The 25,585-nt window shown below is 55.4% G+C and overlaps 1 protein-coding gene across 12 annotated transcripts in view; it reads left to right on the plus strand.

Moving 5' to 3' along the window:
- The window catches only part of OSBP2 (oxysterol binding protein 2), a 125,594-nt gene that overhangs the window by 94,795 nt on the left and 5,214 nt on the right, over window positions 1-25,585 (plus strand). For 11 of the 12 annotated variants that reach the window (XM_052795431.1, XM_052795432.1, XM_052795433.1 and 8 more), the window contains 7 exons: window positions 13,246-13,444; window positions 15,247-15,364; window positions 16,083-16,149; window positions 16,511-16,678; window positions 20,460-20,705; window positions 24,187-24,307; window positions 25,096-25,199. In XM_052795431.1, coding sequence (XP_052651391.1) covers window positions 13,246-13,444; window positions 15,247-15,364; window positions 16,083-16,149; window positions 16,511-16,678; window positions 20,460-20,705; window positions 24,187-24,307; window positions 25,096-25,199 — 1,023 coding nt within the window. Of the gene's footprint in view, window positions 1-498; window positions 532-13,245; window positions 13,445-15,246; window positions 15,365-16,082; window positions 16,150-16,510; window positions 16,679-20,459; window positions 20,706-24,186; window positions 24,308-25,095; window positions 25,200-25,585 lie in introns of those variants that run through there. The other variant, XM_052795441.1, reaches the window with a different exon arrangement.

The following is a 25,585-nucleotide window of genomic DNA, read 5'->3' on the forward strand; positions in this document are numbered from 1 at the left end:
TCAAGTGTGTGGGAGCTCGGACTTCGCACGTGTCCATGGGGCCTCTGTGCCAGCCAGGGCTTTCGGCTGGTGCTCCTGCAGGCAACTTGCTTCATCCTCACTGTGCCTGGGGGCTTCTCACCTCTTCACTGCTGCTGCCACCTCTTCCTCCTCCTCCTCCTCCTCCTCCTCATTGTGTTCATCTGATGCCTGGGAGGCTTCAGACTCTGTCCTGGAGCTCCCCTCAGAGCCTCATGCAAGAAGATGGGGGACACGTCTGTCACCAGCACCTGAGGGTGCCTCTCGCAGCTCTGCCCTCCTGTTTTTTTGGCTGAGAGCGATAACTTTTCTCTTGCAGCTTCAGAGGAGGGTTTCGAGCATTTCTACCCAGGCGGTTGCTGGGTCAGCAGGGCTGCATGTCGGTAGGCTTAGCATGTCGGAGATGGGGATTGCACTGTCAGCAATGCCTGATGTTAATCAGCAGCTCTGCTGAACCATGAGACAGCCCAGCCAGGCATTGCCTCTGATGTTAAAATGCAGCGCTGTAACCAGGTGAGCCCTGCCCATACCTCGTGCGATCCTCTGGCAGCTGCCCGCCACACACGGGCAGCTACCGCGTGTCTGTGCCTGGTGGTTATTGCACCTTGGGGTGGGATGGGGATACGGGGAGGGAAAATAGCAATGTATCGCTGGGTTAATCCCTTCTGGGGTTCTGCCCCTGGTATCACAAGTGTTGTGTTCGCCTTTTGCCCGGGCTGATGCACGGAGATACTTCTCTCTGGCTTCTTCCTCCAGCATCTCTCGAAGGAGAAGGCACTGAAATCCAGCACTGCTTTTTCCATGGATTTAGCCAGGAAGAAGTTACGGCACCAGGAGATGAGTGGGATAGAGGGGTGCTGCTGCTAGACAAGCTGCTAACGGCAACCACTGCTCCTGCAGCACCTCTCGTACGGCAGAGCGGTTTGCAAAGGCATTGCATGAGGCTGAAACGGAGGTTCGAACTGAAGCAGCTTCCTCCAGATCCCAGGGTTGGAGCTGCCCGTGGGCAACGCCAGCTGCTCGCTGCCACTGCAGCCATCCGCCGTGTGGCTGGGGACAGATGCTTTTCCAGCCTGGGGTTCACTCCGTTGGGCAGATGAGAAAAGAAGCAGCTAGCAAGACCCTCATTAAATCTCTCTTTGTGAGAGCCGTTTGCAGGACAGAGCTCTCTGAGCACACCAGAGCCAGGATCAGGCCTCCAGGTATGCTAAAAGTGGAGACCGGCTGCTCTCGTGGTGTTGGCTCTTCTGCTTTGCAGACTCCTGTGAGGGTCTCCATGCTGCTGCTGTGGTTTTCGGTGGTTTCGGCAAGTGAAGAGGAAAGAAGAGCAGCAGCTGCCTGGAGGTACCTCCCCGTGGGGGAAGAGCCAATGCTGGGAGCTTCCCAGGGAGGTGATTTTTGGCACACGTGACAGTGGAGAGGCCCTGCTGGGTGGTAAGAGCATCAAAAGGAAAAGCCAAAGACATGAGTGTTACCGAAGGAGAGCAGTGAAACCCTGCAAGGGCACAGTTCTGGGCCGGCCACTCTGCAGCAGGAGGTCCCAGAATGAAGTCTCAGCTCCCTGTGCATCTTCTCTCCTGGTCCCAGCGCGTCCTTGGCATGCTGCGGTGCCCTGACAAACTCTCCGGCACGGCCAGCGGAGACTGCGGTGCACTGCTCGGCGAGGTTTGGGGTGGAAGGGGCCAGTGCTGCCGGCACGCTGAAGCATCCAGCAAATGCCTTAGTTGTTTTTCCACTGGAGTGCGATGCTTTGGAAACCAGACCCTGCGTCTTTCCTGGGCCACAGCTCCCAGCTGGCATCACCACAGCTCCTAGCTGGCATTGCTTTGGTCTGTAACGCTTGGGCAGCGTTGGCTTATTCTGCTTCTCAGAGCCACGATGAAAATTTCCTTTTATCGTGCCGAGTACGCGATGATGATGAATTTGGCAGCCTACATAAAGGCTGCGTGGGTATGGGATTAGAGCCTGTGAACACAGCCGGGCTGGTGGATTTGCCACCATTTCACACTAATCCTCTCTTTATTGCATGGGGTGGATTGCATGTCTGTAATGGTGCTTGCTGCAGGCAGAGTCTGGCTGTCGTGCCAGTGCCGGCCCTGGACTGCCTCTGGTTCTTTGGACGCAGGGTGAGGTCCTCTTTGAAGAGCTACACGCTGGGCAAGGTGTGTTTGGTTGCCTAAGCAGTGCTGAGCCTGCCTCGTGGCAGGGAACACTGGTGTCTTTGTGGCATTTAGGCAGATAGCCCAAAATAACACGGTAATATGGTAAGGTAAGGTAACAGTAAGGTAATAAAACTCCCAGAGACACAACCATGAGACCAGCTCCAAATCCCACCCAAGAGTAGATGTCTCCGTCTTGGGTATCTCTGACTCTCGGGGAATCCACAGTCCCCAGAGAGAAACGGGCACTGCTGGGGCACAACATGCCACCTGGAGCGGGACCATCGGTGGTTTTGGGAGCACCTTGGGTGAGCGTTGGGGGTCTTGCTGAGATGCTGACATTGGCAGTGTGGGGTGCGTGCTGCAGGTCACCCATAGATGAGCTGGAGCCTGCTCTGCTCTGGTGTCTTCCCAGTCCCCCTTGGGGCACTGATGAGCTTTTCTGTGTCCGTGCATTTCTGTAGCACCCGTTTTGCCTGGATGTAAAGCTCCTTCCAATGTAACACTTAAAAGCGCGGAAAGAAAGGCAATAGGGAGTGGGATGATTTTTGGCGTCCAACTCATACCTACTGTCCTCACAGGTTTTTATGCAATGCTTCCTTATTTTTTCATGGTGTTGTGACCTGGTGAGACTCAGCCCAGCACCTTCTTTTAGGCTCTCCTCTTGTCACCAGCTCTGCGCCAGGGAGAAGCAGCTCTTACTGTGCCTGCATCCTCCTGCTTCAGGCAGCCGGGATGCTCGTGAGCTGGCTGAGGGTCACTCCAAGGATTTGGGACAGATTTGCTGTTATTTAAGCAGTCTGTGTTGATCTGAATGTTTCCCTGTGCTGCTGCTTCTGGTGGTGTCCAGCCAGCCTGGCCTTGGGCCACCGGCATGGCTGTGGGTACCATCGCTGTTGCAGCAGATGACTACACTCAAAACCGCGCCTCACTGTGATCCGACTGTTTGTCTGAGATCATTTGGGATTCAAGCTGGCTTCGTCCTTGTATTTTTCTCTTTTGCTTTCTGCTCAGAGTATTTTGGTGGGGGGGAAGGACAAATTAACCCCCTCTTGGTGCAAATGCTCTGCGTATCTCACCGCTCTGAATCCAAACGGCTCATTTTTATGCTGTGCCATGCGCCTGGAGTGCTGACATGGTGTGAATGTGTTCAGAGCTAAAAAGAGGATCAGAAATCGCCCTTCCCTTGGGGGGCTGTTTTGCAGTAAGCAGCAGCGCAGATGTGTCCCAGGGTTTTGATGACTCCAGGAAGGAAGGGAGCACTTATCTCTGCAGCACCAGACGCATGCAAAACAGCCAGGCGCTCTTTCCCCTGATGAATGAAGTGACGGCTCTTGCTGTAATAATTCACCATTGAAAAAGAGATGATTGAATGCATCTGATGGTTGCCTTCTTTCATGTCACTCCTGGGCGATGAAGTGGTCCTTCTTCCATGCAGGCAAAGGAAGGGTCTGGTTGAGGAGCCGGAGACGTCACTCCCAGAACAACGAGTGCTTCCCTGGTAGGTTTTTTCCTCCCCAAAGCTAAGATTCGCAGGGCTCTTCCTCTGGGATGCTTGGGGCGGGTGGGACCGCAGGTTTGAGTGCGTTCCCTCGGCATCCATCAGCATCGTGTTGGAGGTGGTGAAATGCTTGGCCTTGCTAGGACTTCCTGAGAGGTTGTCATCCCCCGTGGTTCAGACCCCTGGGCAGAAATCTGGCATACCTCGATGTGATCATTTACACTTTCTAGCTAATTAACCTTATTTCTTATTCCCTGTATCTATCTAATTTTGACTGTTTGCTCCCGTTCAGGAACCAGGAGCCCTGCCACTCTGCAGTGTGTGACACCACCACCTTGGCAGGATGCAGGTGACCTCGGGTGATCGTTTTCAGCTGCATAAATAATTGGCGGGCTGTTAATGGTGTTCCTATTAGCTTGCAATAAGCTGTGAAATTTGCTGTATTTGCTGTGACAAACATGTGAAAGGTGCTAAATCTGCCCATCGCAGTGGCGGCTGCTAGGCACGGCGACAGACCATGGAGCTGGTGGCACCACGTCTTGCCTCCTGCTCCCCAGCAGGATCTTGATGGCACCTTGCCTCTTCCTCCAGGGGAATCTGCAGGAGCCTTGGTGGTGTTTTTCCATGAAAACACGCTCTTTTGGCCACCTTGGCTGTGCCTCCTTGTCTTGATGGTGATTTACAGCTCCACCATCCAATGCTGGATTAGGACCTGCTACAACAACTTGTTCCAGCCAAGGAGAGGAGGAGAAACAACCTCCGTCCCTCCTGCCACCCGGTTGCAGGTACCACGGGGCTTCCCCAGGACCTTGTGCCTGTACTGCAGATGGATGGAGCTTGCCTTTATCTTTAGTTGCTAGTGATCTGCTGGAATTGCAAGACGATGAGGGGTAAGCACTGGCTGGGATGTTCAGGTGTGACTAAGCAGCTCTGCCTCTTAACCTTACCTTTGTCTTAATTATTTTCAAACAAGCTTACTTGCAGAGCCAGAGAACATCTTGGCTGCTGCTCTCCAACCCTGACTCTGCATCGCGATGATGCTGAGAAAGGGTATGGCCTCTGGGCTGCAACGCTGGCGATTGGACTTCGGGACTCTGTCCAGCTTTGGCCCTGTGGCAAAAGCTGTGGCACATTGTGCCACCTCCTGTACCCCGCCGTCTCCTCTGTGCGTGGGGAGGCAGCTGGGGTGCTGGAGGATTAAAGCCAGTCTCCCGGTGGGGTGGGATGCTGCGTGGGGGTGGGCACAGCATCCTCTGCCGGTCCCTCTCCTCCTACTTGCTGGAGTGTTGGTCATGGGGAGACCTTTGAGGAGGGCAGCGGGTAAATTTTGTGCAGACAGGGTAGGATGGGAGGCAGAAACTGCCTTTTTCTCCAGGAGGCACCGAAAGCAGCCGACTTCCCTCGTGATGGGCCCTGCTCCAGGTTGTCAGTGGGTGGCTCCCCGAAACCCTGCACACACAGCACCGCTGTGCCCCATCCCTGCCTGGCTGGGCTGGGGGTAGGAGCAGCCCTGTTGTGCAGGACCGGAGCAAATGTCGGCACTGCCTGAATCCCACGGGCATCCAGGCACTGCTGAAACGCAGCAGCTGCATCGCGCAGCGATGGCTCTGCGGGACGTGGGCATATGGGGTGTGACTTGGTCTTCCTCATGCTGCAGAGAAACTGGGGGGTGAGTGAATTCTGCAGATGGTGATGGGGATATCTATATGAAGGCTGTATCTTTAGATGCGTGTAGCCTCGACACCACAGCCATATAGCTTGCTGGGGAATTGCTTTTCTTTTGCTTTCATCCTGCAAACTGGGGACTGCTCTCTCCTTTGTGGGATGTTCATTAAGGAGCCCCTTGCCTGCTGACCTTTGCGAGGATGGCCCATGTCCCTGCGCCAGCGTAATGTGGATTTGCGGCTGTGTCTTGCTTACAACCCAGATCAGGTTCAGCTGTAACTAAATTTACCCACCACTCTGTAAGGGTTTTATAAGCTGGATTTTGAGGCGTTGCTCCTACTTAGCGACTGCAATTGTTTTCACCTTTGAAGGGGGAGGATTAATGAAATGAATGAGCGATGACCTGGGATGCGGGAGTTTCAGCCAGGTTCGTGTCCCCTGCCCTCACCTTAATCTGTGCCAAGACTGGTCCAAGGCAGCCGCTTGCGTCCCTCCGGTGTTACTGGTGGAGGCCATCCCTTTGCTCCTTGGCCGGCCGCAGAGGGAGGATCGCTGCTGCCGAAAACAGCTGCCTGCCTTTATCCCGTGTGGTTTTCAAGATCTGTTGCTGTTGGGGACGATGTGACACAACCCGCCGATGGAGGTGGGAAGTGGCGATGCATGTGAGCGGTGAAGCAGAAGGTCCAGGCTCCCCCCGCGTGCTCCCAGCCCCTGTTTGAGGAAAGGTGGGAGCTGGAGGAATGTGGGTGGCTCCCGGGCCCTTTGGCCCCTGGCTGCTTCTGAAACGGGAGAATGCAGGGGGACGATGAGGGTGAGCAGCCTGTGGGTGCTTTCAGCCCAGATCCTGAGTGCCGGCTGAGCTGTTGTGACAGGATCAGTGGCACAGGAGGGGAGCGGAGTCGGGATTCATCCCAGCGTGGTGCAGAGCAGTGAGCCAAACCCATCTGAGGTCAGGGCTCAGCAGAGTAGGGGCACGAAGGGATTTATCTCCTTCCCTGGGTCAGAGCTTGTCCTGGGACCTCGTCATGCCACCTCCTGCTGCAGCCGGTCCTCCTTGGGTGCCCCAGTGGGTCGAGGTGCTGCAGCATCGCTCTTGGTGCTGCAGCATCGCTCTTGGTGCTGCAGCATCGCTCTTGGTGCTGCAGCATCGCTCTTGGTGCTGCAGCATCGCTCTTGGTGCTGCAGCATCGCTCTTGGTGCTGCAGCATCGCTCTTGGTGCTGCAGCATCGCTCTTGGTGCTGCAGCATCGCTCTTGGTGCTGCAGCATCGCTCTTGGTGCTGCAGCATCGCTCTTGGTGCTGCAGCATCGCTCTTGGTGCTGCAGCATCGCTCTTGGTGCTGCAGCATCGCTCTTGGTGCTGCAGCATCGCTCTTGGTGCTGCAGCATCGCTCTTGGTGCTGCAGCATCGCTCTTGGTGCTGCAGCATCGCTCTTGGTGCTGCAGCATCGCTCTTGGTGCTGCAGCATCGCTCTTGGTGCTGCAGCATCGCTCTTGGTGCTGCTTTGGGCATGGCTGGAGGTCCCAGGGCACCGCTGGTGTGGTTGGGGCAGTGACAGCAGGGAGAGCTGCATGTCCCTTGCACAGCATCTCCCACCCTTCATCTCCTGCGAGGAAGGGACCCGTTGGGCTGCACTTCCACCTCTTCTGTCTGGGCCGGATCCTTCCCTGAGAAGAGGCAAACCCTCAGGTTTGGGGTCCCTTGGGAGTCTCCCAGCTCTTGGTGCCCTTCACGGGGTCCCCATCAGGGAGGACGGATCCCCGCAACGCCGGTGCTGCATAAGGGCTCCCCAGCAGCTGCATTTCAAAAAGCTTTTGCAGTCGCAGTGGCTGAGATTTAGGACGACTTGTGCAGAGATGCGAATCTGCTCCCCGTTTTGCTTGCACCCTGCACCAAAGCGGCACGGTGGCTGTTGGGAATCCAGCAGCTGCTGGGTCCCTGCAGCAGCAGCAGTGCCTGAGCCTCCCGTGCTGCTTTGCAGAGAGCGGATTTGCAATTCTTGCTTGCAAACATCCAAGAAAACCAGTAGGAGGGCAGTGGGGAGATGCCTCTTTGTACTTACTTGCTCTGCCTTGCCGGGATGCCTGTGGTGCTGAGCAGACGTCTGCTAATGGTGTATGGCAGCTGACACTAAAGAGCCCAAGGGTTACATCCTGCCCTGGGCTGTGCACAGTTGTCTGCCAGCCCCCCCTGCATTAATGGGAGCTTCACAGAGCACCCCGGGATCCCCAGCTACCTGCCAGCCCATAGCTGGTGCGAGCTGGGTGCTGCTGTTCGGGGTGCAAGCAGCAATGGCCGATGGCCTGACTCGTTTCACCCATTCGCAGAGGAGCGATCAGAAATCGGGGTGCTGGGCACTGAGCTTGGCAAAGCCCCGTCCCAGGGACTGCAGAGCCTGACCGGTTTTGGAAAATCCTAGAGCAGGTATTTCGTGTGCCTCTTGTGCTGCTGGGAGCACACTGGTGTCACCTGCGGGCCTGATCCTGAGCGACCGGGTGTGGGCTGTTGCAAATCCTGCGCTGGGGTTGCTGGTGGGAGGATCTGGGCTTGGAAGCCACAGCTCTGGGGCTTCTCCTGCTGCCAGTCCCAGCTTCTGCTGTGTTGGGGAAGGCATGTAGAGAGCATCCCACCATCGTGCTGCCTCCTGCTCCGGCTATTGCACTCGGTGAACATTGCTCTTCCTTCCTTCCCCGCACGGCCACTCGCTGCTCAGGATCTCGCCATCATCTCCCAAACCTATACCTGGCAAGACATCCCCCTTTCCAACCCTGTCTCCCACTTGCCTTCGCTCCCCTCTCCTCCAGGACCATTTTCCCGGCCACATTTTTTTGCTCCGCAGCGGCACCAAACAGCCCTGGGAGCTGGTGGTGCTCAGCCAGCTGGAAAAAGCATCTCCGTGATGGATGTCACCGAGACCGGTGGCGAAGCTGTCCCAGCCCAGAGCAGGGAACCTGGCCGACTCTCCTGGCGGAGCCTCGTGAATGGTTTCCTTCCGGATTTGTTTCCTCTGGGAGCGGTGTCTTGGCCTCGCCGGTGTCCCCCCCCACACCGAGCAGCAGCGGCACGCTGGCGTGCGGGCTCCGGTGCCGTGCGTCCAGGGGCTCCATCCTGCATCTCACGGGGACGGGGACAGCGTGCTGTGAGGGGTTTTGCTGGAAGAGGAAGGTATGTCCAAGGGGAAGGTGCAGCGCTCTGGATTTTTGCAGCTGTAACCAGAAGTAAGTCGTGTCATGTCCTTCGGTGGAAGGCAGCAGCCAGCGGTGTTTTAATTACCGCTGCTGACAGCTGGGGAGGACACGGCCTCGGAGGACGTCAGACTGCGGCCGTGTTTGATGCGCCCGTTTCTTTGTCTCCGGGAAGGGTCATCATCGATCGAGCTGGCACCGTGTGAGCAAACGCCGAAATGTAACGGCTGCTGGTCTTGGTTTGTCATTGGCAAAGGTGGGGATGGCCAAAACAGCCTCGGCTAAGCTGGGGGTTTGTTCGAGCCGTCGAAGGGGCTGGGGCTCCCTGCCGGGCGGTGAGCCTGGATGGAGCCGAGACGTGGCTGAGACCTGGCTCCTCGAGGACCACGCGAGCAGCCGTAGGCATTGAGGAAAACCGGACAGCCGAGCCTGAGATAAGGGCTGGAATTCATTTCCCTTCGATATCGACCTCTCCACAGGAGATTATCGTGTCTGAGCTACTCGCCCCCGGCTCCCTGCAGCCCCAGGGAGCTTGTGGGCTGGTGCTGCGGTGCTGCCCCCGCTTCGTACTGGGGGTCTGGGGCGGGTTTTGGCTCAGGAATGAGCTCTGGCAACAGAGATGGCGGCGGAAAAATACACCCTGAGCCCTGTTGAGTGCTAGTCTCACCTCCGGCGAGCATCCCTGTGCAACTTTGCGCTGTCTGGCTGTAGGAGGTATAAAGCCAAATTAATAATTTTAATTTGCTTGGCTGCTGCTGGCAGCTGGGGAGCTGGGCTTGGGGGATCTTTCTTGCAGGATGTTCTCCTGTTGCCACCCTCGGCATCGCTTGTCTTCCAGTGAGCAAACGTGACGCTTGCCTGCGGTTGATCTGGATGCTTCGTGAGTGCTGTGGTTTGGATCGGGCCACGGGCAGGGTGCTTGTGCCAGTGTGTCTGAATTGCAGAGGAAGAGGCTGCAGAAAGGTGGCCCAGCAGTCTTTTGAAAACAGGGAATAAACCCTGTATGTATCCCAGCCGGCCCCTAAACCCACACGGACACAAGTTGTGGGATGCTGTCAGAAACAAGCATTGTCCTGACCTGCTGCATGGTACCACTGCCTCCGGCAGTGTCTGGGGCCATGCGAGGACCATCCCGGTCATCTTCCCAAAACCTCCCCGTACTCAGTGGAGAAAGTCTGTAATGCTGATGGCCACTTCTCCATCACTTGGATTTTTTTTTTTTTTTTTTTTTTTTTTTTTATGGCTATAAATGAAGCCTGTCGGTGTGGATTTCCATTTGGGATACAGCATAGATCCTTCACGAAGCTTGGCAGCCTTGGGATGGGAGGACCTGAGGTTTTATCTGCTGTGATTTTTATTTAGTATGTTGATTCCTGTCAAGTGATCGAGCGATTTCTCCTCCGCATCCCACGGTTCCCAGCTGCCTGGCGACGCGCTGGAGGGCTGCCTCCTCTGTAATTACCTCCTTTTCCCCTAATTTACCGTTATACCTTACAAACTGTGTTTAATTGCAGTAGGATAATTACAGGTGATCTCCTAGTGCATTGTTTTAAAGAGCTCAGCCTCCTGAGCCGGGGTCAGCCAGCAATTTCCATCCTTGGTGCCAGCGAGCTGCGCCAAAATGGGTATATCTGTGCCCGCTGCATGTGGGCTGCCTGCGGAGAGGGACCTTCGGAGCAGATAATGAGCTTTGCCGGGCCAGGAAGGTCACGGCCGCTATCTCATTACTTGCCCTTGTGTTTCCATCCTCTTAATCGCAATGCATCAGCGTAATAAAAGAAGCCAGCATGCCAGCTTGGGGCATGGGTAAGTTTTAACTGGCAGGAGGCTTCAGCTTGAAGCTGGGTATGAAGGCTTCAGGGCAGGGTCTGCCCGTGGGCTTTGTGGCCGTGGGTGCCTGCCAAGAGGACTTTTTGGGGTGGGGAGAGGAGCTGAGTTGTTTCCAGAGAACAAGGTGAAAACGCGGTGCGAAGCACCCTGAAAATCTTCGGTCTCATGTCTCTCTGCGTCCATCCACGCAGCCCCGTGGGGTCCGTGGCTCATGTGAGGAGGAGCTGGGTGGTCCCTGTTTGGGCTGGGGGGGGGGGGTTTAGGATAGGTGCACAGCAAGGAATTTGGGGGGACAGGACCCTGACACCTCCCCACCTGCAGTCAGAGAAACAGCAAAGCGGGGGGACCTGCCGTGTTGCTCCAAGCTTGCAGGAGCCACATTGCCCATCGTGCTGAGGATTTATTTGCAAAGGGCTCTGCCCCTCTCCTTTCCTGGGGTCATTTCCACCCGCTCTTCTGGCTAATCATACAGCCTTAATGCCATTGCCATGTGGTGCTCGCTGGGGAATATTTGAGCTCGGGCAGGCAGGTATCTCCGTTGCTGTGACAGCACTGCTGAGATGCTTCCTAGAGTTGCTGATGGCCACAAATAGCAATCCAGAGGCCGAGAAGCTGACGCCATAGGACAAACCCGCGTTCAGAGCTTGCAAACGCTTTTCGGCTAAATTGTTTCTGCCTAGCAGAACCGCATGTGATTGCATCTCATTAGAGAGCCTTAATGATACTGAAGACTGATGTATGTTGGAGCTCACCCTTGGGACACTTGCATTATACCCATCCGCACTGGAAAAAATAGCAGGTTTGCAAGAGCATGGTCTGTGGGTTTAAATTCACCCCGGCCAGTTTGATGCTGGGACTGATGCTGCAGAAATCCACCTGTGGACTGAGCTCTGCGCAGTGAGAGCAGGCAGGAGTGATCAGGGATGGAGATAACACAAACGCAGGGTCAGGTCCTTCAATGCTGCAGGTATTAAGAAGCAGGAGAGAGTAGAGATGAATACAAAGCAAAACATCTTTTTAAATATGATGGGTTACACTGATTTTTACTTTTTTTCCCCAAAGGACAGACCCAAACTCATTGTGTTTGTCCTTCGTGTATCTGATCTGAGTTTGGTTCCTGCGTCTTCCCACGACTGGGGGAGCTCCTCGAGGTGAGGCTGGGGATGGTGGTGAGGTCCTGGGGGATGTGGCAGTGTTCAGGACATCACCGAAGGCATGCGTGCCTACCCCCTGCATTTTTGTTTCTTATCATGGGATATTGGTTCCCTCTGCTTTGGGCTTCTTCACCTAAAATATGAAAACCTGATGCTTTGTTTCACTTTTCTGGTGATTTGTTTCTGATGTTATCAAAGGAAAAACTTCTTTCCCTGGATGAGACTTAAAACCTGCTCCTATCCAAAGGAGAGGTTTGATGAAGAACTGATGAATTGGAGCTTTTCTTGGACAAATCCTGGTAAAACCAGGCCAGGTCATGAAAGCTGGCTTTAGTCTTTTTGAATAGTTTTGAGTTTTTCAGGCCAGCGTTTATCTAAAGAGGACCTCCCTTGGTATGGTGATGAGTTGGAGCTAGCCAAAGCAGTTAATTTGCCTGCAAGTTGCCAGCCTGCCTCCAAACTCCTATAGAATTTTCATAAAAATCATATTTTCCTACTTTTAAACATAAGAAGTTTAGTGCGTCCCAACTTGCAGAGATTTAGGGGAGGGAGGAGGATGTGCAGCCTTGCCCCTGTGCTCAGCTTCACATGGGGTTGATTGCAAAGGAAGCGGCAAAGCCGAGGGAACTCAGTGTTTCAGTCTAACGTAAAAAAATAACCTAAAAATAAAGCTGTGAGAGCTGTCTCTCTCTCGTCAGACAATAGAAAGGCAGCTCGCAAGAGCTGGCAGCGTCCCATCCCCGAGCGGACGTCCTGCACCCGGAAATCTCCTGCTGGGAGTCCGGCGCGCCTGGGGATGGATGATGCTTGGAATCGTGGCGATGCCGAGAGGGTCTCAGAGCGGCTGTGGCGGTGGTTACTGCACCGAGGGGTTCTCCTGTCGGCCTAGGTCATGGTGTCCCTGCTGTCTCCTGCCTGGTGGCACGGGACAGGGACGCTGTGCATCCTGCAAGGCATCACTTAGTGCATCCCGTGAGCTCTCCTTCCCTCGGGCCGAATGCGTCTGCCTGTGTCCCTGCGGCTGGTGGGTCCTGTTCCCTGGAAAAGGGCCCATCGTGGAGAGGAGAGGGCTTTTGGCCACGGTGAACGTGTTGTTGGGGCCAGGCCAGGCCCTTTGCTGTCTGCTGGGCTGTGCGGCTCCAGGGAGGAGCTGGGCATCCTCCCTCTCTGCCTCCTCGGACCAAAGGGCTCGTCGGCTCCTGGCTTGAGCATCCTCTCCTGTCTGTGGCTGTCATCCCTGGGGACTGTCACCCTGGGGACCGTTGTCCTGTCCAGCTTCTCCTCATCTGCAGGATCGGAGCTGGAGGTGGCTGCTGGGGATCTCAGGGCATCCGTGGAGAGCTGGGCTTGGCTGAGGTTTGTGTGAGCCCAGCCTGGGCTCCTGGGGACCAGGGACGGTACGGGGACAGGAAAAGGCTGCGGGGCTGGGGCATGGTGAGCCGGGACATCGTGAAGGCTTCGTGGTCTCAAGGCAGTTGTCTATGTTGCAGCCATCTCCTCGGAGGTGACTCAGGTTTGGATGGTCAGAATTGAACTGGTTTTAGCCCCATGGGTACAAGGGATCGTGCAAAGCTCTGGGATTGTGTTTTGTAAAACCGGGGTCCTGGGACAGGAGGAGGGGGAGTGGTGGGGAGTCAGCTCTGGAGTCACCACGTGCCAGCGCTGGCTCTGTGACCAGCTCCCGGGCTGCGAGGGCCATGCTGGGTGCCGACGTGTCCCTTCCTCCCCTCCAGGCTTGCCGCGATTTCCTGGACTTAGCCGAAACTCACAGCCGAAAATGGCAACGGATGCTGCAGTATGAGCGGGAGCAGAGGATCCGGCTGGAGGAGACCATCGAGCAGTTAGCCAAGCAGCACAACAGCTTGGAGCGAGCCTGCCGCGGAGCTCCCGGCCTGTCCTCCAGCAGCACCGGCATCACCAGCACCGCCAAGGGTGAGCACCGGCGGGCCGGGCAGCGGGGACGGGGCTGTTACAGGGCCAGAGCCCTCTGGGAAGCCCCGGGCTGGATGGGGCTTCCCGCTCGGTTGCTCCCAGCGAGTCGGCAGGGATGGGAAGGATGCACGAGGCAATGCCCTGTATGCCTGTGATTTCTTTTTTTTTAATGGATCCCATTGGGCCATAATCATCCCCAATTGTCCTGCTGCTCCTTGCTTGGAGATTTGGATGTCCCCAAGATACAGGTGCCGGAGAGGGCTGTGTCCCCAGCTTGCTCCAGCTATTCCCGACTATTTCAGTAGCCGTAGCCCTCACTGGTGGGCACATGTCTGGCTGCTGGAGACCAGCCGTGGTGCTTGGAGGAAGCCCAGGGTCCCCTGGCACTGCCAAGTTCCCGGCTGCGTGGGGTGGTGGTGGCACAGCCAGGCCTCGTTTGCTGCTTGCAAGAGTTACTGGGCAATAAAACCTAACAGCTTTGCACATTCGTGCCAAATCTGCTTCCCTGCGGGAGGCATTAGTTACAGCCTGGTAGCCAAAAACTGCAAATAGTGCCTTATCTTATTTTTAAAGGATATATGGACTCAAGGGAGAGAATAGCGGCTGTTGCAGGGGGGTGATAGCCGTGCCAGGCACTGCCCTCATTCTTGCATGGCCTCAGGGAGACGGCCTCAGCTTGCACCAGGGGAGATTTAGATTGGATATTAGGAAAAATTTCTTCACCAAAAGGGTTGTCAAGCATTGGAACAGGCTGCCTAGAGAATTGGTTGAGTCATCCCCAGGGGTATTTAAAAGACGTGTAGATGTCGTGCTTAGGGACATGGTTTAGTGGTGGACCTGGCAGCGTTAGGTTAACGGTTGGACTTGATGATCTTAAAGGTCTTTTCCAACCTAAATGATTCTGTGGCACAGCTGGGGAGGGCAGGGGCGAAATCGCTGTAGGGACAGGCACAAATCCAGCCCAAATGCTGCTCCTTTGGAGGAGTGCGGGAACGATGCAGGGAAGGAGGTCGCCGAACCCTGCCAGAAAGCCGAGCCAACTGCTGACCCAGACGGGCTGTTGCAGCGAGGTGGCTGGAGCCGGGGTGGCTGTTCTGGTCCCTTCACGTGGCCTTGGCACTCCCCACAGCATCCCTCTTGCTGGAGCAGCAGTACTGCCCAGAGGCCTCGGGAGAGGTGGTCAGCTCTGCTCTGTGCCCTGCACCGTCAAGCGCAATGCAGCGAGGGCAGGAGCAGGGGAGCTGCACTGGGGTCTCAAAAGTCACCACGACTAATGTCTGCTCCCGGCTTTGTACCGATCTCTCCCACCATAGCAGAGAAGAGAAATGTTTATAAGTGCAGGGCTGGAAAACCCGAGGGCCGGGAAATCTCTCTGAGCATCACCTGAAACATGTGACTTTTTTTTGTTTTTTTTCTGCTCTAATCCAAACCGGATTTCCCGGCAGACAGGGCGGTGCTGGAGGGGCAGCTGCATTAGACACGGTTGGGCTTGCGTCTGGCTCAGGCAGCCTGGTGACATTTTTGGAGGTGCTCCCCAGCATGGCAGGGAAGCCTTGTGTGGCTTGGACTGGGGAGCTGGACACACGCTGTCGGGGCACATCCTTGCTTTTAGGAGCTGGAAATTAGTATGGCATCCTCTTGTCATGGAGTGGGGTGGAGAGGAGGGGGACAAGCTGTAAAAGGAGCCAGCATTGGAGGGGACACAGCGGGAAGAGGGCAGCCTCTGGGAACAGACTCGTGCTCGATGGGTTCTAAAGGGGACCAGCAGCACCTGAGCATCTCAAAACCCTTTGCACCAACAGGGAGTGTGCAGTCTGCAAAAGGAGAGGCCAGTGATGAAGATGAAGAGACGGAGTATTTTGATGCCATGGAGGATGCACCAGCTTTTATCACTGTAACCGCAGACCCCAAGCATCACAGGTACGAGCCTCCGCCCCAAGGCCACGCGTTGCACGATGCAACCTGGCAAAACCTACTGTGAGTGCGGGGAGACACCGTTTGCCTGGCGTTGTGCTTGGGCTTGAGGGCAGCATCCTCTCCCGTGGGATTACTCTGCGTGCATGTCCCCCAGCAAATGGGCTGCCTCTGCCCAGGGCTCTGTACTGCACTCCTCTGCCCTTGCATTCCTGGAGCAAGTGAGGCTGAGGATGGCCCCAGCTATAGCGAAGCAGGTGAGGAAGGGCAGGCGTCAAGCGCGTGCTGCGGGAAAACTGAGTCCTCTGCCCCAGCAGCTGATGTGAGCTTGAGGGAAAGCCTGGGCAGGGACTTGGAGGGAGATCCCTTGGAGCATTGGGCAGAAGCAGGGAGTATCTTGCCTTCGTCTGCCTTGACCTGCTCGTACACCTCCCTAGGCATCTGTCTGGGCTTGGAGGCACCTGTGGTCTAAACCACCGTCACACTGCTGGCCTCGCTGGCAAAAGCAGAGGCTCTCTGCCCCCAGGCTGGGTCATACCGTGCTAGGTATCCCCTCCCAGTGCCGGCGCACGGCCTCCATCGCCCTGTTACCTTCCTGGCAGCACCCTGGGGTGGTGCAGGGAGATGCTCCGAGTAACGTAGGCTGTGCTGCACCAGCCCTGGCTCTTCTCTCCCCTTGTCTGCCCTTTCTTGTGTTTACCAGCCAGTACTTTCTTCCCCGCAGGCGTTCGGGCAGTAACCTGAGTGGGGCCAGCGAGGGCCACCCTGAGGATTGGAACCTGGAGGACAGTGTGAGTTGGCTGGGCAGAGCGGGAGGGATGGTCCCGGTGGGATGAAACCAGGAGAGAGGAGCAGGAGAGGAGGAGGTTGTTGGAGGGACTCTCCACCCGGGTCCTTCCCATGCCTCCAGGATGGAGCAGAGTTGATTGCTCTGTGAGCACCACCCCAAGCACCCTCCTAAGGGAAGCAGGAAAGTGTTGGGGAGCAATTGCACCATTATTTCCCCCATGCCCTGGAGAACAGGCTTCCAGTGATGCTCCCCAGTACAAGGGCATGCAGTGTCTTCTGAGCTGTGGTTGCTGCTCCTGGGAGCGTTTGGGTCATGCTGGGCAAGTCCACCTTAGACCTGTGTTTCTTCTGTTGCTTCCACAGGTCTTTGAAAGCTCAAATCAAAGCAGCTACAATGAGTCCACTTGCAAAGATCTCCTGCCAAAGAAGAGGAGACGGACTCGCATCCCCGACAAACCCAACTACAGCCTTAACCTCTGGAGCATCATGAAAAACTGCATCGGCAAAGAGCTGTCCAAGATCCCCATGCCTGTAAGTGAGCGTGTCCCAGGCGCCGAGGGCTGGCGGAGGGGGTGCTGCTGTGATGCTGGCATTGAGGGTTTAGTTTGGGCATGGCTCTTGGCTGTGCAAAGGACTTGGATTATGGCTCCAGGTCGTCCTGCCAGGTGCTGTGGTAGTCTAGCAGCCCTGAGCGGGACAGGAGCATGTCACCAGCTGCCAACTTTGTCCTGGGGAACTGGCTTCTGCACTGGCAGAGCCCTCTGAAACCACCTCACCCTTCTCCCTGGCCCTGCTCTGCAGCACCGATGTGTCCTTGCTGCTCAGCTCTGCTGACTCTAAGCTCTACATTTTTCCCTGCAATTTATTTGCCCCTTGAAATCATCCATCTGCTGCCAGAGAGCCAGCACAGCCGGAAAGCTGAACCAGCCAGGCAGGAGGAGGCTGTCTTCAGCAGCACGGAGCTGTAGTGCCAATTGCTTTGTGGTAAATGGCTCTGACATTGTGGCTGTTACGTTAGGGACTATTTGAATTGGATTGCCTCTTTCTTTGGGACTGATCCGTTCTGCTCCGCCAGCTGCAGAGAGCCCTGGCAGCTTGCTCACACGAGTCCCAGGGCGAGCTGGAGCAGAGGGGATGTTGCTCGAGTGTCCTCTGCAAATCCAACTGTTGCGGAGGCAAGGAGGGAACAAGGACACCTTGAATCCCGGAGGATTCAAGTGTTTCAACCAGGGACTAGAAGAAGAGACCTTGTTGCTGCTCATGCTTTCCCCAGTATGCATCCTGGGGACTTGATGCTCAGGGAGCAGCCCCACCTGCACCGACAGCATGGCAGGGCTGCGTTTTACCCCAGGGATGCAAAGTACCTTTATTTTCCTTGCAAAGAGCAGCCTTTTAGTGAAGGAGATGCCATGGGGATGATTAACGGCACTGCTGGGTGCTGCCGGGTTTACTCCCTGGGGCGAAGGCTTCCTGCACGTGGTCAGCAGACGGTTTGCTGGCAGGGGTCTGTGTGGAGGAACCCCCCTCGCATGGGCTGCTACAGAGGGTAAGCGGGATGTGCATTTAATTCTTGCAGATAAATAACCCTGTGCTTCATCTACCCAGAAAAAATGCTGCCCACACCAAAGCTCCCCCAAAACTACAGCCATTTTTTTCAGAGCAAACTAGCCCTTTTCAAGCTGCTGGTTCTTTAGCAGGTCTTCACCAGCCCAGTAAGCAGCATGGATGGGACCGGGTACTGTCGTAAGGAATCCATTTCCCCAAAAACTATGAAGTCCTGGCAAGCTTGGGAGAGCTGTAAAACAGCTGGGCGTGACTGGGGCTTATTGTGGCACTGACTGGAGTGGAAGTAGCTCAGGAAAGCATGAACCATAGCCCTGGAGCCATATTCAGGGTTCTTCCTCTGCTGGGTAAAGGGGAAAGAGTGTGTTACAGGGGCTTGGATGCTGAACTGATTGTATTTCGTCTCTTTTTAAAGCAGTGCCTGACACTCTTCAAGTAAGAGAGATGAGTTTGTCTCTTCTTTGTGCTATTTGCAGCCAAGATATACAGCCCAGCGCCGTCTGTCAGCATTTCTGCAGCAACATCAATATCAGATAAAGGCTTGATGGGTACAGAAATAAGCTCAGGACGTGAAATACCAGCAGCTGCTGGTGCCTGGAGAGAGGAAATTTATACCTTCCCTATCAATCAAATCATTGCGGGAGCTGCTAAAGCGGAGTCCAAACCTGAGAGCAGTATGTTCTGCTCGCACAGCAGCTCCTGATGCCGGCTCAGGGGATGTAATTACTCCATCCCTCCTGGGGCGAGTGGATCTGGCTGTCTCTGTAAACTGTTCAACAGAGCTATAGGTTGTAAAGAAGGGGCTCAGCCTGGCATCAACCACTCGCTGTTAGCAACTCTCTCTCTGGATATCTGTACAGATGGAGAGGCAGGGAGACGCTTTGCACCCCACAAACTCAGCTGCACATGGCATTTCTTTGGGAGTTTCACCCTAAGAACAAGCAGCCCGTGGTAAGGCAACAGGGAGCAATTTAATCTCTGCAACAGCCATTTAAATTCTCTCTCTGTAGTACGTGTGCCTGGAGTGCAGAAGCTGGCAGCTCAGTGAATTGAGACGGAGCTGCCGAGCAAGGGCTTTCAAGCTGACATTGTGGTAAACGGAGCAAAGGAGGAGAAGGAAGCGGAGCGGCCAGCTCAGGGAGGGCTGTTTGGAAACGTGGTTAATTATAGTACAGACTGTCAGTGAGCCTGTTGTGTGCACTGAGTGATGGGAGTTTCTCCCATGTGCTTCACCTGATTCTTGGCAAATTAAGAGCATTTCTGAGACCCTGTCCCCTTCCCAGGGGATCTGATGGACTGAAAAACCTCTCCGTGCAAACAGCGCACTCCTTAATTTTTTCTCTGAACGAACAAATCTGCAGCATTGTAAAGGAAGAAAACAGCTTTAGGGATTTTGCATTTTGGGTGGGTTCATCTTCCTTCCTCCGTGGACAGGTTTTGCTTTGCCATTGCCCAAGCGGTGCTGGTGGAGAGGATGCAGCTGCTGGCTTTGTTCTCGTGCCACCTGCATCTCTCCTGAGAGTTATCTCAAGCTGGCAGTGATTTGCTTTTTTGTGTGGATGTGATGCTGCCCTCGCTACACAGCTCGCTCTTTCTCAGATGCTGTAAGATCCCTGCTGCTTACAGGCCAAATCCCCGAGTGGAACAATCTGGAGTTTGTTTTCTTTAGTATGAAATGTGTAACTTGGCTTATAGAAGTGGTTCTCCCATCCTTCAACCATCTGCTCCTTCTAAAATATATTTCTTTGTTCTGAACTGAAGGTAAAAAGTGAATTTCACATGGTTTCAAGGCAGAAGACCTTTTGAGACAAATTATCTCCATCTTCCTTTCAATTATTTTTTTTTTTTTAATTCTTTTCAGAACAAAAAATATTGCTAAAATCAACCAGGTTTTTTTTTCCAGAGATGTTCGCAGCCTGTCCAGCCTGGCAATGTACGACAAAGGTTCCTAATTGACAAAGTAATGACTTGGGAGTGGAAATACGACCCATTTGGGGTCTCCCGGGACAGCGCTTCCCCTCTGCTCTCTGCCCCGCGGGGCGTTGCTGCTGCTGCTGCCTCTACCTCGCACATGCAGTTTGGGTGCTCTTGTGGGGCTGCAGTCCCAGGAGCAGGGAGACCCTGGAATGCGGCTTTTCAAGGTTTTCTGAGCAACTGGGCTGCAGCCCAGCATGGGGATGGCTTTGCCAGGAGGCGATGGAGGGCAGCCCGGGGAGCAGCACGTCTCTGCCCCGCGTCGCGTCTTGCTCATGGCTGGTGGGATGCTGGCTGGGAGGCAGGAGGGAGCTGGTCTCGCTGCTGAGGCTCATTTTGGGAGTCAGTGGTGCTCCATCACTGGAGCAAGGAGATACCTGGTTAGCTTGCGGGGCTGTTGGCTCCCTGGCACACCTCTTCTCAGCTGGGAACTTTAAAGCCTTCGCGTTCTTGTGGTACGGTTCAGGGAGCAGAGCACATATTTCTTGCCTCTAGTTAACATTTGTGTGATGCTGCAGAGGCAGCGTGTGCGCAGCGTGCCTTGGCACATCCAGCCCTGCGCCACGAGCTGCGCTGCGGGGCTGCTGCTTCGGTTCAGCAGTTTCCATCCACCCTGAATCCCTGACTCTTGGAGCGCATTGCACCATGCTCAGAGCACCAAATGTGTGGGATGCTGGTGCTTAGTAGGCTACAGAGCTGGGGGAAAAAGGCAAAGGGTAAAGTGCCCGGCTTGGCATCTCTTGTGCTTTGCTAACCCTTACTTGTTCCCCTCCAGGTAAACTTCAACGAGCCGCTCTCCATGCTGCAGAGGCTGACAGAGGACCTCGAGTACCACGAGCTGCTGGACAAAGCGGTCAAGTGCGAGAGCTCCACGGAGCAGATGTGCTTCGTCGCTGCGTTTTCGGTGTCTTCCTACTCGACAACTGTCCACCGCACCGCAAAGCCATTCAACCCGCTGCTGGGGGAAACCTATGAGCTCGACCGGCTGGAGGAGTTTGGTTTCCGTTCCCTGTGCGAGCAGGTGAGCCGGGGTCTGCGGGAGGGCTCTGCGTATCTGCCCTGCTCCTTGTGTCCAGCCAAAGCAGCCCTTCTCTGAAGGAGACCCAGCATCTCCTCGCACTGAGCCTTCCTCCTGGCTGAGACAGCCAGCGGGTTGCTGCTGGCATTGGCAGAAGCAGCAGCAGGCACAGCCTAAGCCACTTTTCAGAAGCAGAGTGTGCCCATCCCGGTGTTGCAGAGCAGGAGGTGGCAAAGAAGGGGAGGAGAAAAGTGTCCCTCACCCTGCCAGGTCTCCTGGTAGCCTGCCTGGAGCTGGGGTTGCTGTTACGTCTCAACACTTGAGCAGAAAGGGAGAAGTTCTCCTCACCCGAGCTCCTTTGTAGCGATGCAGTGGTGCCCCCAAACTGTTTCAGAGTATCTTTGGGCCGGAGGGTGTCTCAGGGTCTCGTTTCTTTATTGTTGGACTGAAAATTTTTAGTTTCAGAGCCTGGGGGCAGCCTGAGAAACTCTTGACAGCCCCATGTTCTAATCACAGAGTGCATCTGGCATGCATCGAACAGCAGGTCTTAATTAAAAACCTGGAGTGCTTAATGAGTTGTGACCTGTGAAGAAAATCGACTGTTTAATATTTAGCACACTTGGCTGGTCCATCCTGCGTTCCTGGGGAGGGATGGGGCCATTTATCACCCCTTTTGGGCAGGACATCACTTTGGGTGGGGGCTTTCTGTTCTCCAGGGGGTGGCTGTGTCATCTCAGAGACAGAGTAACTGTTGCATCTTTCAGTGTTCAGAAACATCAAACAAAACCACAAACCTCCGTCACTCTGTAGAGGCTGATGCAGGTCCAAGATCTGCAGAGCTGTTCCACAGACCGTGCCCTGAGACCTGTGGGCTTTTGGGAGGAGCATCACATAGGAAAAGGGTCTTGCTGCTAATCTGGACATGCCATGCTGTGCTATGTGATGCTCACAGCGTATATCAGACGTGTGGATGGGGCATGCTGAGGATACGCAGTGAGGAGGCTCAGGGTTGCACCAGCATCCACGTGTCCCCCTGACGTGGTTTAGTTTGTCTCTGTCCCTCATCATCATCTTCTCCAAGTCGTGGCCCTTTGTACCCAGGTTTGGAGCAGTCGCTGTAGCAGGTGCCGTGCTCTGCCATCAGCTCCTCGCAGGACATGTAGGTGTGGACAAAACCTCTCCATGGTGATGGGTGCCCAAGCTCGTCAGACTCTTGCAGAGTTCTGGCCTGAGGCAGGACGGCACCTCCTGTCACATCCCATCTCTGCCGGCTGCGCTGCTCCAGGCAGTGACAGTGAACAGGCTGTGTGGGGTCTCCTGGAAATGGGACCCTTTGCTCATGACAAAAGGAAAGGCGCTTCAGTAGATATCTCCAAGATTCCTGTTTCTGCTGTCCCTTCACACCATCCAAAGCTGCATGCCTGGTGTCAGCCAGCTTTGATCGTCCCCAGTGATGCCCATATGGTCTGTCCCAGTCTTGGGAGCCCGTGCCCTTGGCTGCAGTGAGCCAGGACACTGCTGACCAGAGTGTAATAAGCTACAGCTGCGAACATACCTCCCCTTCCTGCTCTGCCTGACACCTTGCCTGCTCGCAGGAGGCAGATCGGAGGCAGCAGCATTGCTCCAGGCATTTCCCAGCTCTTTGCTGTGAATGTCGTAGAGCTCAGGTTCATCCACCTCAGCAGCATCATGCCTTCACCTCCCCTGACCTGGCAGCGATTACCCTGTCCTGCCACACAGCCAAATTCTCTAGCTGACTTTATGCAAAGCAGAGAGAAATTAGGGGTCTCTGTTCTCCAACACCTCCCTGGTGCCCCATCTCCCTGGGCTGTCACCCTGCTCAGCCCGGTATTAGAGGCAGTGGATGATTCCTTACCAGGATGCTCAATCTGTCCCTTAGCCAGCAACACCCCTCATCCTCCTGGGGTACAGTCAGAACAACAGGGTGGCTTTCTTACCCTCATTAGGGCTGTGGTGATGAAGCCCAGCGCTGCCTGTCACATACATCCCCGACCACATCACTCCCATACCTTCCCATTCCTTTTCTTATTCCTTCAACCTCCTTTTCACCACCCTCCTTCCTCCATCCTTGTCCCCTCCCAAGTAATAACGTGCCCTGAATTACTTTTTCTGGTTGGTCCAGATTTTGCTACATCTGTACCCAAATTTGGTATTTCTGACACCTCCACATTAGCTGAGCCAGAGGCTGGACTGAACCCCTGGGTGCAGCTCTCCTGCCTGGTCCGTGAGTCCCCCTCCCTTGCTGGCACGGCACATGAGCTTCATCCGAAATTAGGTTTGTCGTAACTTGGAGCAAACCTACTCCCTTGCAGCACTCCGGAGCCTTTGGTCCATGAGCAAAGCCTCTAAATCTCCCTCTTGGAGCCACCTCAAAAGGCAAATTCAGCAAGAGTGCAGCTTTGCACTGGTGTAGCGTTGCCAGTGCATCTTGCCCTGGTGCTGCTGTCGGCACAGGCAGCGTGGGCCGGATGGACGGACGCCTTTCCCACTGCTCTGAACTTTCTTTGGATGCCGCGTGTGCTGCTCAGCCTGCCGACGTGCCGAGCAAAGCGTTGATAATCTTGTGCCTGAAATCCAGTTACCCAAATAGGATTTTCTCCTGCCGGTGATAGTGGGATTTAATGGAGAGGTTTTTGCTCTGCTCACATTTGTAATCCAGTAGCTTGGGGCGCTCAGCCTGTAATTACATCCGTGCAAATAATCTCTGAACTCGTTGACGTGGCCATTGGGACCCAGTGGTTAGCGGGTTCCCGGTGCGGGGTGGTGTGTGCCGTGCCGGAGCACTGTGGGTCAGCTGGGTGAGAGCCCACGTGAGCGCAGAGCTCTCTGGCTGGGATATCCTGCTCCCACCTTGGGTTTGGGCAGCTTTTCCAACGCAGGGGAATGTGAGCACCGTCCTGTTACAAGTCATCCCCGGGACGGCGGATGTCCTATCTGCTTTTCCAGCCCAATGTGTCTGCAGGGGCAAAGACAAAGTCTTGGCTGGGCAGGTCTGTGCGTCTCGGATGGCTTGGGGACCTGTGTCCCCCGTAAGTTCCTGGGCAGAGCAGTGGGAGCTGCTGCTGGCGGGAGAGGTGCTTTTACGCTGGGATTACTGGGGATCTAGGCTGGGTGTTGGCAAATCCCTGTTTGTCAGCCAGGATCCCTGGAGAACAGGGGGTCACAGTACAGCATCATCTCGCAGCGACAGTTGCTCAAGTTAAGATTTTATGCTTTGCTTATAAGCCTTAGAAAATCCTGGCAGGAGCTCGGTGCACCTCCATTTGCTGCTGGGGTACCTCGTGGGAGGTCACTCCAATGCCCAGCAGAAGACTGGGGTGTTCAGGTCAGCGCAGCGGAGCATCCTTAGGGCCAAAGCTGACGTGGAGCTATTGCCTCTCCTAGGAGTCATGCAGCAAGTGCTTGCCAGGGCTCTCCAGTGCTGGTGGCTGTGACCTTACAGGCTGTTTTTCCTCTCCCCCAGGTGAGCCACCACCCCCCGGCAGCCGCCCATCACGTCTACTCTAAGCGAGGGTGGACGTTGTGGCAGGAAATCACGATCGCCAGCAAGTTCAGGGGCAAATACCTCTCCATCATGCCACTGGGTAGGTGACTTGTACCGGGAGGATCAGGGCTTGGTTTTTTTTCTGCGCTGCTCATGCAGTACCCAAGAGGTTAAAGCAACGTGCCAGTCCCTTGGGCTCACATAGCGCTCAGTGAATTCCACCCCAAGCAACATAGGGAGCACGGATTTGTGCTCCCAATCACAGACAATCTGATGATAACTCGTCTGCCCTGGAAAGGGAAATTATGCCAACTGTAAGGGGAGACTGCTTTGCTTGCTGCTAGCACCATAGCAGATGTGCTTTGGAAATATCCTGCTTGCCCATGAATTGGTTTTTCCTTAAATGATATTTAAGGGTTAGCTTGCTGCCTGTTTTAATCCTCGCCCTGGCAGCCAGATGCAATAAGCTGCCTCCTTCCAATGTTTTATTTGTCTTCTGCCTGTCCCAGGGCTGGACAGCACACCCGGGGCTGGTCCCAGAGCTGTGCTGGTGCCTGGCTGGTTTTGTGGCACTGAGAGTCACCCAGGCAGCATGTTTCTGACCTGCTTCTAAAATTAGTGCTTTTTGGGGGGTGGGAAGAGAGCAGAGGGCCTTGTGGATGTTGCAGCTCCCTTACTGCAGCAGACCACAGAGTGTGCAGCAAGGGGAGGGATGAATCCAGACCCAGCCCTGGTTGGGGACTGATGATGGGAGATGCAGGTGGAGGGGCCCGGTTGGCTCCGAGGACGAGCACGGTGCCGGGGTGTCACTGTGCTCTGGGGGAGCGTGCCTGCAGCCCTGCCTGGCCGTCTGCCCTCGCTGAGCTTGGGGCACCCCTCTCTCCGCAGGTGCAATCCACCTCGAGTTTCACTCCAGCGGGAATCACTACGTCTGGAGGAAAGTCACCTCCACCGTTCACAACATCATCGTGGGCAAGCTCTGGATTGACCAGGTCGGTGGCTACGGGTCCGAGGTGATGGGTCCTGCCTGGCCTCGCCTGGCTCTGGGGAAGGGCAGGGGGGCTGGAAGGGCATTGCCCTCCTGGGGTGTGTGCCAGCGCATCCCGGTGTCCCCACCGTACTCCTACCGCGACAGGAGGGTGTGCTTCCCTGGCAGGGCCGGGGGGAGGCTTTGCGGAGCTCCTAATGGCTCTTCCCAAGGCCAGCAGCTCCGTGGGGTAGGGTGGTCACGCGTGTGATGGATTTTACCCTGCTGCTGGCGAGCCGGTGGGGGCGGCCGGTGTGGTGGCTACAGCCAGAAGTGATGCTGCAGCTGGTGTTGATTTGTACCTGCACTACAACTAACGCCTGATTTGTCTCCTTGCAAAGTCTCTCACTC

The sequence above is a fragment of the Harpia harpyja genome, chromosome 9 (assembly GCF_026419915.1).
Source record: "Harpia harpyja isolate bHarHar1 chromosome 9, bHarHar1 primary haplotype, whole genome shotgun sequence".
NCBI classification, from domain to species: domain Eukaryota; kingdom Metazoa; phylum Chordata; class Aves; order Accipitriformes; family Accipitridae; genus Harpia; species Harpia harpyja.